The following is a 10,397-nucleotide window of genomic DNA, read 5'->3' as shown; positions in this document are numbered from 1 at the left end:
CCTCAATTATAAGACCTTCATGGAGCTGCAGACTTTATCGGATGCCTTGATGTGCAAGGTATTCCCCACGACGCTCACAGAGCCGGCACGGGCGTGGTTTAACAGTCTGAAGGCTGGAAGCATCAGAATTTCGGAGATTTGGCCACTATCTTCATCAGCCGGTTCATTGCCGGAGTACCTGCGGACAGAAAGACTAGCTACCTGGAGACAGTCCGTCAGAAGAGGAATGAGACTTTAAGGGAGTATGTCAACACGGAGGCCCTACAGATCCTTGAGCTGGATGAAAACCGAGCTGTGGAAGTGATGCAAAAAGGGACGACCTCCCCAGAGTTCTTTGGCTCGTTAAGCAGGAAACCGCCGACCTCGTTGGCAGAGCTGATGAAGAGGGCGGAGAAATACATAAGGCAGGACGATGCCTTAGTAACAAGCAGATTCGCCAAAGAGGTGGCAGACAGGGGAAAAGCCCCAGAAGAAAGGAGGCCGGAAAGGCAGGAGAAAAAGCAAGGCAAGAGGCCTGAGCAGTACAGACAGCCTTGGGATCGGCAGGACCAGAGACCGTTCCCTCCTCAGATTCCAGAACAGAGACCACTCCCCCCGCAGGTTCCTGAGAACTTGACGCCACTCAACGCCTCTAGAGCCGAGGTGCTCATGGTGGTTCAGGACAAGGAGTTCCTCAATGGCCCAAGCCTATGAGAGCATAAGCAAATCAGCGAGATCCTGATAAATATTGTCAGTATCATCGTACCCACGGCCATGACACCAACAACTGCTACCAGCTGATCAGTGAGATTGAGAGGCTGATCAAAAGGGGTCACTTGCGGAACTTTGTGAAGAAGCCAGAGGGAGAAAGGCCTCAGCCGAACCCTACAGCAGAGAGACCCAGGAGGATAGGAGCAGGGCCAGTGAACGATGGTTCCAGTGGGACCATCAACATGATTGTGGGAGGGACCGGAGGTCGGATGAGCAGGAGAGGAAGAAAAAGAGGCCGAGATGGGGAAGGTAGCAGTGCCGAGGTCATGCAGATAGTTGACCATTCACCAATGACCATATCCTTCTCTCCGGAGGATGCCCAAGGCATTCAAATGCCTCATGATGACGCACTTGTCGTTGAGGCCGTCATTCATAACTACCGAGTTAAGAAGATCTTGGTGGATGACGGAAGTAAGGTGAATCTATTGCCATATAGAGTTTTCCAGCAAATGAGAATCCCTGAGGAACAGTTGGTTCGGGACCAAGCCCCAGTCAAAGGGATCGAAGGAACCCCAGTACCTATGGAGGGAAAGGTGAAGCTAGCCCTCACTCTCTGAGAAGCACCTCTGGCTCGGACGCACTACGCGGTGTTTCTAGTGGTGAAGCTCCCCCTGAACTACAACGCAATATTGGGAAGACCTGTGCTGTTTGATTTTGAGGTCGTAACCAGCATCAGATATCTGGCAATGAAATTCCCAAAAGAAGCAGGAGTGGGAGTAGTCAGAGGAAGCCAGGAAGAGGCGAGAGCAATGTACCTCGCCACGGTATCAGAGCCGAGCTCGGCAGAGGAAAGGTTTGACTTAGAAGTTCTGGAGGTACAGGACGAGAAAAAAGAGGCCAGAACAGAGCCAGTCGGAGAGCTGGAAAGCTTCCCCTTATCAGAAGCAGAGGCAGACAAGGTTTTCAGCCTTAACGACGGCCTGACTGAGGAGCAAAAAACTGAAGTCATGGCCCTGATTCGAGGTCACGCATCAAGCTTCGCCTGGAAGCCTTCTGACATGCCTAGGATAGACCCTAAAGTGATGACTCACAAGCTGAACGTCCTTCCAGAGGCCAGGCCGGTGAAGCAAAAGAAGAGGGTGGTAGGAAGAGAGAAGCAACAGGCCACCAGGGAGGAAGTGCAAAAGCTAGAGGAGGCCAGGTTTATTAGAGAGGTCATGTACCCACAATGGCTAGCAAATCCTGTATTAGTCAAAAAGGCCAATGGCAAATATAGGATGTGTATAGATTTTACCGACCTCAACCAGGCATGTCCCAAAGATTGTTATCCCCTCCCTGATATTAATTAAATTGTCGATTCCACGGCCGGTTTTGATTATATGTCGTCTCTGGATGCAATGTCTGGCTATCACCAAATCCCAATGGACAGGTTGGATGATGAGAAGACTTCGTTCATAACAGAGGATGGGACCTACTGCTATAAGGCCATGCCTTTCATGCTGAAAAATGCTGGGGCAACATACTAGAGGCTAATGAATAAAATCTTCAAAGACCAGATCTGCAGAAATGTAGAAGTATACGTGGACGACATGGTGGTAACAAGCCCCACTTTTCGGCAGCACTTGATAGACCTAAAGGAGGTGTTCGAGGTGTTAGAATAGTACAGAATGAGGCTGAACCTAGCAAAGTGTGCCTTCTTCATCAGGGGAGGAAAATTCTTGGGATACATGGTGAGTGGAAAAGGCATAGAGCCAAATCCTGAGAAGGTGGAAGCTATCTTGAAAATGCCCGAGCCGACCTGCGTGAGGGATGTCCAAAGGCTTACTAGAAGGGTAGTAGCGCTCAATCGCTTCATGTCTAGGTCGGCCGAAAGATGCTTGCCGTTCTTTAAAAAGCTGAGGAAAGTTCCGAACTTCGAATGGACCGAGGACTGTCGGGAAGCTTTCAAAGAGCTTAAAAGCTATCTTAGATCGCCACATGTGCTCAGCAGTCCGCTGGAAGGGGAAGAGCTCCTGATCTACTTGTCAGCCTCAGAACAAGCTGTCAGTGCTGTGTTGGTAAGGGTAGAAGGAGGAGAACAGAAGCCAGTGTTTTACGTCAGCAAGGTGCTCAAAGATGTCGAGATCAGATACCTGAACATCGAGAAAATGGCCTATGCTCTGTTGCTGGCCATCAGAAAATTCAGAGTCTACTTAGAAAGCCATCAGGGAGTAGTGATGACAGATCAACCATTGAAAAGGATTCTCCACAGGCCGGAAACGTCAGGTCGGATGCTTGCCTGGTCCATTGAGATTAGCCCCTACTGCTTAGAGTACCGACCTCGGACCACCATAAAATCTCAAGCCCTTACTGACTTCATAGCAGAGTGCTCTTTCAATGAAGAGCAGACAGAGCCGGGTGAGTCATCTTCGGGAGCGTTGGGAAATGAGAGAGAGGGGCAGTCCTCTCAAGAATTCGGTTAGAAGTTGTATGTAGACGGGACATCTGGCGCTAGGGGCAGTGGCGCAGGAATAATGCTGAAAGGACCTGAGGATTTCAAAGTCTGTTATGCTCTGCGCCTGGAATTCAAAGCCTCTAACAATGTAGCGGAATATGAAGCCCTAATAAATGGGATGCTAATCGCAATGGAGGTAGGGGTAACTGATCTTGAAATAAATAGAGACTTCCAGCTAGTGATCAACCAAATAACAGGAGCATATCAGGCAAGGGACCAAACCATGCAGAGGTACTTGGCGAAAGTAAAAGCCATAGAGGCCGAGCTCGTCAAACAGGGGATCATGGTACAGTACCAGAGGATACCCCGGGAGGACAATGAGGAGGCAGACCTGCTTAGCCAATTGTCTAAAGAGGAGTTGGAACAACTCCCTAATGAAGTATACATCCAACATATTAGCACACTTGCTTTTGACAAAACGGCCACTGTAATGCAGGTTGAACAGGGCCAAAGCTGGATGACCCCATACTTGGAATACCTTGAGAAGGGAAAGCTTCCTGAAGACAAAGATGAAGCAAAGAAAATAGCGGCTCGAGCTGCCAATTACCAAGCAATAAGAGGGACCCTATACAGAAGAGGAAAATCCACTCCATGGCTCCGATGTGTAGGCCCAGACGAAGCAGTCAAGGTGCTGGAAGAAATACACCGGGGAATGTGTGGAGCTCATGAAGGAGCAGGAACGTTGGCGAACAAAATTTTTAGATAAGGCTATTACTGGCCCACTATTAAGAAATAAGCTGAGGAGTTCGTCCGAAGGTGTGACATATGCCAACGGTTCGCTAACGCCATCAACGTACCAGCCACCCCTCAGTCCAGCATATCTAGCCCATGGCCGTTCTCGCAGTGGGGCATAGATATCTTGGGACCTTTTCCTAAAACCATGGGGCAGAAGAAGTTTGTGGTGGTGGCAGTGGAGTACTTCTCGAAATGGCCAGAGGCGGAGGCAATCCCCACAATTACAGCCCGAAAGATGATAGACTTTGTCTGGGGCAACATCATATGTAGGTTTGGGATACCGAGAGTACTCATATCGGATAATGGCAAACAGTTCGACTGCAAGACCTTCAAGGAATTCACAACGAACATGGGCATATGGCACAAATTCTCCTCGGTGGCACACCCTCAGACCAAAGGCCAAACCGAGGTCGCCAACAGAGCTATCCTCCAGGGACTGAAAAAGCGACTCGATGGAGCTAAGGCAAATTGGGCTGATGAACTCAATAGCATCCTGTGGGCACTCCGAACTACCCCCAGGACGTCCACCAAAGAGACGCCCTTTGCACTTGCATTTGGCATTGAGGCCGTGGTTCCAATCGAGCTACAAGTCCTTACACATCGAGTCCAGTTCAACGACGAGAACGCCAACATTGATAAGCTGAGAAGTAATCTGGATGCCTTGGAAGAAATCAGGGAAGAAGCTCAAGTCCGTACAGCCGATTATCAGCAACGAGCGGCTCGTTATTTCAATCAAAGGGTCAGAGAAAGAAGCCTGAAAGTAGGAGATCTAGCCCTGAGAAATCTAGAAGCCACTGGAAAGAGAGCAACAGTAGGAAAGCTGACACCGACCTGGGAGGGCCCGTTCAGAATAGTCAAAGTGGTCAAACCAGGGGTATATCAAATAGAAGACCTACAGGGAAACTTGGAACCCCATGCTTGGAATATCCAGCATCTGAAGAGGTACTTCCCTTTAAATATTTGTAACATGAAGAAAACTCTTGTACTCTGAAAATATGAATGAATTGAATAACACCACTTTTAGCAAGCAATGTTGTTTCTATTACTATACGTCCTAATTTTCTTTCAAAAAGAAAGAACAGTTGCTAGAAGACCTCAGTGAGGTAGGTGACCGGGCTCCCCAAGTGCCCCCGACACCACAAACCGATTGAGATGACGAAGCGACAGTAAGGCCACAGTGCCTGAATCTTGCGCAAGACCTCAGTGAGGTAGGTGACCGGGCTCCCCAAGTGCCCCATGCACCACAAACCGGCTGAGATGATGAAGCGACAGTAAGGCCACAGTGCCCGAATCTTGCACAAGACCTCAGTGAGGTAGGTGACCGGGCTCCCCAAGTGCCCCCGGCACCACAAACCGGTTGAGATGACGAAGCGACAGTAAGGCCACAGTGCTCGAATCTTGCGCAAGACCTCAGAAAGGTAGGTGACCGGGCTCCCCAAGTGCCCCCGGCACCACAAACCGGCTGAGATGACGAAGCGACAGTAAGGCCACAGTGCCCGAATCTTGCGCAAGACCTCAGTGAGGTAGGTGACCGGGCTCCCCAAGTGCCCTCGGCACCACAAACCGGCTGAGATGACGAAGCGACAGTAAGGCCACAGTGCCCGAATCTTGCGCAAGACCTCAGTAAGGTAGGTGATCGAGCTCCCCGAATGTCCTCGGCACCACAAAACCTACTGAGATGACGAAACAACATAAGGCCAAAAGAGCCGACCTAAGGTACACAAATCTGAGCTCGGAAAGACCAAGTGAAAAGAGAGCCGAGTTCGGGAATCTCAAAGGCAAACTGAGAGTAACAAATTTCCTCTGACCCAAGAGGCCGATCTAAGGCATGAGTAGAAAAGACCACCAGACTCAATTCTTCTCTGCACAGAGCTAAAAACAAAGAGGCCAGCCCAGCTCATCATTTTAAAAGGTACATGGTCATTTCACTTTGATTACATGAAAAAATTATATATTCGATCTTAAATCATGGATCAATCAATACGAATGCCTCTGCGAGGTTGGAAAAATTCAAAAGTTAGAAGTCTAGTCAATTGCTATAATTTTAGCTCTGATTGGCTCAAGGGCAAGAAATGACAAACAGTATAGTTGATTCCTTAGAAAAATTATTGAGCACATGGTTTAAGAGTTTTATCCTTAACATATTGACAGATTAAGCCAGGTGGGCCTTCAATGGATTAAGTCAATTTGGCTTTTAACAGATTAAGTAATTTGACAAGGCCAGAAAAATAAACAAAGACAGGAATAGCTCAAATATAAATGAAAGCTGGATTTCATTAAAAGGAAAATAAAATTATAACTTGTTCAATCATCTACAACTACGGGAGGAAAAATTGTCCTTAAAGGACTTACATGCCTAGGAGCTTCACTATTTACATTATTACCTACACTACTATCTACAAATGGTACAATTTCCCCTCCTTGGGGCCCTACACCCTCTCCTCGGGGTCTGGTGACAGTGCGATTGTCGAAGCCGGTCAAAAATAACCTTCTTGGTTACCTACAATTACAACTGCAGATAGTGGTGAAGGATCGAATCCACAGAGAATTGATTACCTATTTATTTTTCTCAATCAAGACCAAGAGAACTAATTGGGAACACAATTGAAAGCAAGTAATTGAAAGTAGAATAAAAGTAAAGTGCAATAAAGTAAAAAGGGGGGTTTTGAGATGATTTTACTAACAACTATTGAAAGCAAATAAAACATCAAGTAATTAAAATAAAAGAAGAAATCAATATGAGAAAAGTCTAGTTGAAGATATGGATCCACTTTGATTATTTGGGTTGATCATTAAAACATGGTTATCTTGATTGAATCAATACGTTGGTTATGGGGGTGGAAGACGCTTCTCACCACCATGTCTTTCCTTATGAACAAACTGATTAGGGAACGTCCTCTAACCAATTACTAATCAACAAATTGCCAAGGAACGTTCTTGGGCCAAAGGCATCAAAACAATTGCCAATTGCATGAAGAACAAGAAAGATCCAACAATTAATTAACTTTGCAATCAAGAATCAAGTGGCCAATTTGATCAAAACAACAAAGCAATCTTTAGAATTAAGCACAATTGCATGAATATTGAATAAACCAAAATCAAACACTTTATGTTCAGATCTCACAACCTTTTAAACAACCTTAGTTTCAACCAAACTTCAACTAGAAAGAAGGGTTTCAGCCACTCATGGCTGAACCAAAACAGAAAATAAAAGAAAAGAAGAAGAAGATGAAGAACTAAGGGAAGAAGAGCCTTGGACGATTTCTTGGAGAAGTGGTGGAACCAAATCTGCCTTTCTTGTCTTCTTGAAGCCTTTAAATAGATCTTGAGAGGCTCCTTAGGGTTTGGTGGCAGTCGATGAGTCTTTTAGAGGCTGCCCAAAGTGCTCTTGGTCCCATATTTGCCTTCTTTGTGCATAGGTGAAGGCAAAAACGAGATGCATGTGATGGGGGGCAAGTGGGGGCTCTTTGGTCTTTTTAATTGCTGCCCAAGGTCTTCAAGATATTGCCTAAAGAGTTAAGAGGCTGCCCATGCACTAATAAGGAAGGTGGAGCCTCCTTTTGAATTTTGAATGTGCATGATACTAAGTGGGAAACATGTGATCTTTGGATTTGACTTCCTTAATAAGCTTGATCTTGAAATTCAATATTTGAATGTGAATCTTGAAGATTTGGATCTCAAAATACTTTCCTTGTTTGGCTCCTCAAATATGGCAACTTGGGATATGGCTTCTTGAATAAGGAAAGTGTGCATTGGGAGGCATTTTCGGCTGCCTAAAATGAGTTTCGGAGGCTGAAATTTCGGCTCTGGACGCAGGATTCGGCGGCCGAAGGTGCCGCCGAAGGTGGTCGACTTTCATCTCTGGAGTCCTCTTTCGGCCGCCGAAAGTGCTGCCGAAGGTGACTGGTTTTTGGCTTCCGAAAGTGCTTCCGAAGGTTGCTGAATTTGGGTACTTTTTGGCCTTTTTAAGAGCATTTTCTCCAATTTGTTTCTTCACACCTAATATTTGCAAAACATGATTAAAACCACAAAATTAGGTAGAATAGGTGCAAATAAACATCAATAAGATCATGAAAATATGGACTAAAATATGCTCTATCATCTGGCATCACTCCCCTCGGGCTCATCTTCTTCCCCTAGCTTGGCGTTTTCTTCAGGAGACCCAGTTGTAGTGTGAGGAGCTCCCTTGGGCAAGGGTCTTTCATCCTCCCCGTAAAGCACATCCTCGCCATCGGAGTCTACCTCAGCGGCTAGGAGTTCAGCTAGCGGGGTGGATGGGGCATGTCTGGCTTCCCTCAAGCCTCGATTAAAGCCGGAGATGAACATGCAGAAGCTCTTGTGCCATATCACGTTCTTCATCTCGTCAGAGGCTTTATATTCCGCAAGTCACTCCTCGCAGGCCTCAGCTATCTTTGCCTTTAACTCAGAAGAGTCTTTGTAATCTTGGAGACGAGCTTCACAGGTCTGCTCGATCTTCTCTTTCAGTTCGGCCGACTCCTTGTACTCCCTCAGGCACTCCTCACACTCCAGCTGAATCCTGTCCTCAGCAAGCTTAGCATCCTCGAGCAGGGCTGCGCACCTCTTCTTCAAAGCCTCGACTTCTTGGCTGAGGTGCTGATTTTGGAGTTTAGACGCTTCAGCTTCCAAAGTCAAGTCTTTAAAGCTATCAGCCCGCTTGGCTAGCTCCTGCTCGAGAACTACCGTCCGAGCTAGGGATTCCTCCCTCTGGGCCATCACAATGCCACAACGAGCCTGGGCGGCTTCGAAATCTGCCTTTGGGGCCTCGTATTGATGCCAGACCTCGTCCTTCTGGCTCACGGCCTCATCCCTCTCCCTTCGAACCTTTTCCAAAGAGGACAGCTGTTTTAAAGCTTCGTCACGGCAACTCTCCGCAACAGCTGCCCTCTTATCAGCCCCCTCCAGAGCCTCCTTGGTATGGGCCAGTTCCTCCCTAAGGGTCTTCAGATGCCCCTGAGCAGCAGCAAGGTGACCCCGGGCGTCGCTGGTTGCGATCAAATTTTCTTCAAGACGCGCCTCTTCAACTTGGCGGTCCACAGTGCTCCGAATGGACTCGTCCTGGGCGTCTACCTCCATGAAGAGGCACATCAGCTAACACAGAGAGAAGAAATATTAGAATGACAGACAATAGAAACCAAATGAAAGAATTTGAAAATAAGAAGAACAACTTACCATCAGGAGCATCTCCCTAATTGTGCCTCCGAGCTCCTCTCGAGTCCGAGATCGGAATGCTGCTTGCTGTCGTGTAGAACTCGCCAAAAGGCCAGTGAGAGCAAGCAGACGAGGATCCGAAGCTTCCATGACCCCGCCAAACATCTACTCCCGTAAGATTTCTGCAACAACGCTCGCCGGAGATTGATGAGTGATATCCTCCGCGTTCAAAATGTCATTGTCGGGAGCAGACAGCAGAGGCACCACAAAAGTCTCCTTCTTCTTCTCGAGAGGAAGCAGAGCTGAAGCTGGTCTCTTGGAGGTCCGGGACTTCTTAGAAGCAAGAGCCGGGGTAGGAACTTTAGAAGGAGGAAGACGCTTGCTCCCGGCCCCCTTCACAGCGCCCTCAGAGACGGCATCATCAACTGGCCCGGGCTCTCCCTCCTCGGTAACAGGGGTGACCTCAACAGAAGCTCCCTGGGCACTTTCACCAACAGGGATAATCTCCATCCCCCCTTCAGGAGCCCTCTCCTCAGTTGCAGAGGTCTCAAATCTCTCCTCAGGAACGTCCGTCCCCACTAGCTCGATGCCTTCAACCGGCCTGGCGGTGACCCTGGGAGCCTTTTTCGCCCCCTCAGTAGAAGCCCGTTGGGACCTGGGGGCTTGAGAAGACTGAGGAGCCGAGCTTGACTTGCTATGGCTGGAAGGTCTGGAGGTCCTAACACCTCGGGAGCTCGGTCTGGAACCCTGCGAAGGAGCTAGGGCTGGGGCAGCAGGCCGGCCACCCGACCTGGAGAAAATGACTTCAGCCACCCTCTGAGTAGTCTCCCCCACTGATCGCCCAGCTCGGAGGGCGTCCAAAGCAGCGTGCATGCTCTCCCGAGATAGTGTGAAGTTCTTCGGGGGCTTGATTTGGTACATTTTCACGTCGGAAGCTGCAAAGATTCAAAACCCGAACAAATTAGAATAGCCTTAAGTGAAAATCACAAAGAAAAAGCAAAGCAGTTAAACAAGGGACAATACCCGCGTCCTGGATATCCCGAAGATTGGACGCAAACATACATTTTTCGACATCATACTTCTTATCAACAGAAGTCAGTCAAAGGAATCCGACCTGCTCAGAGAGACTCAACTGAGGCAGGTCATTGCAACCTAGAGAGACATCCTCCCAAGAGAGCTCCACCCCCCAAGACAGCCCGGAGTCTTTCTTCAACTCCACCACCACGAAACCCTCAACCCAGCCTTTTATGGAATCTTTGTAACCCGTGAAAATGGATAACCCACCACGAGGGGCGAAATAATAGAAGCA

The 10,397-nt window shown here is 48.1% G+C and overlaps 2 protein-coding genes across 2 annotated transcripts; one reads left to right on the top strand and one right to left on the bottom strand.

Moving 5' to 3' along the window:
- The first annotated feature begins 303 nt into the window (after positions 1–303).
- Positions 304–1,307, top strand: LOC122725269. Its single transcript, XM_043962307.1, has 2 exons — positions 304–642; positions 735–1,307. The coding sequence occupies exons 1-2, from the start codon at positions 304–306 to the stop codon at positions 1,305–1,307; spliced, it is 912 nt and encodes a 303-aa protein (XP_043818242.1).
- Positions 1,308–8,305: 6,998 nt separating this feature from the next.
- LOC110627578 (coiled-coil domain-containing protein 150-like) lies at positions 8,306–9,238 on the bottom strand. Its single transcript, XM_021773926.1, has 2 exons — positions 9,110–9,238; positions 8,306–9,028 (listed from the first exon to the last, which is right to left on the bottom strand). Exons 1-2 carry the CDS (start codon positions 9,236–9,238, stop codon positions 8,306–8,308), a joined length of 852 nt encoding a protein of 283 aa, XP_021629618.1.
- Between the last annotated feature and the right edge of the window lie 1,159 nt (positions 9,239–10,397).

The sequence above is a fragment of the Manihot esculenta genome, chromosome 12, assembly GCF_001659605.2.
Source record: "Manihot esculenta cultivar AM560-2 chromosome 12, M.esculenta_v8, whole genome shotgun sequence".
NCBI classification, from domain to species: Eukaryota; Viridiplantae; Streptophyta; class Magnoliopsida; order Malpighiales; family Euphorbiaceae; genus Manihot; species Manihot esculenta.
Note: the sequence above shows the minus strand (reverse complement) of the source record. Positions and strands in the feature narration are given on the sequence as shown.

Excerpts from the sequence above, each read along its gene's own strand:
- LOC122725269 (XM_043962307.1), top strand. The coding sequence starts at position 304 with ATGCAAAAAGGGACGACCTCCCCAGAGTTCTTTGGCTCGTTAAGCAGG. Across the intron at positions 643-734 it reads TCAACGCCTCTAGAGCCGAG|TATCATCGTACCCACGGCCA; the intron begins GTGCTCATGGTG and ends AAATATTGTCAG.
- LOC110627578 (XM_021773926.1), bottom strand. The coding sequence starts at position 9,238 with ATGGAAGCTTCGGATCCTCGTCTGCTTGCTCTCACTGGCCTTTTGGCG. Across the intron at positions 9,029-9,109 it reads TTAGGGAGATGCTCCTGATG|CTGATGTGCCTCTTCATGGA; the intron begins GTAAGTTGTTCT and ends TCTCTGTGTTAG.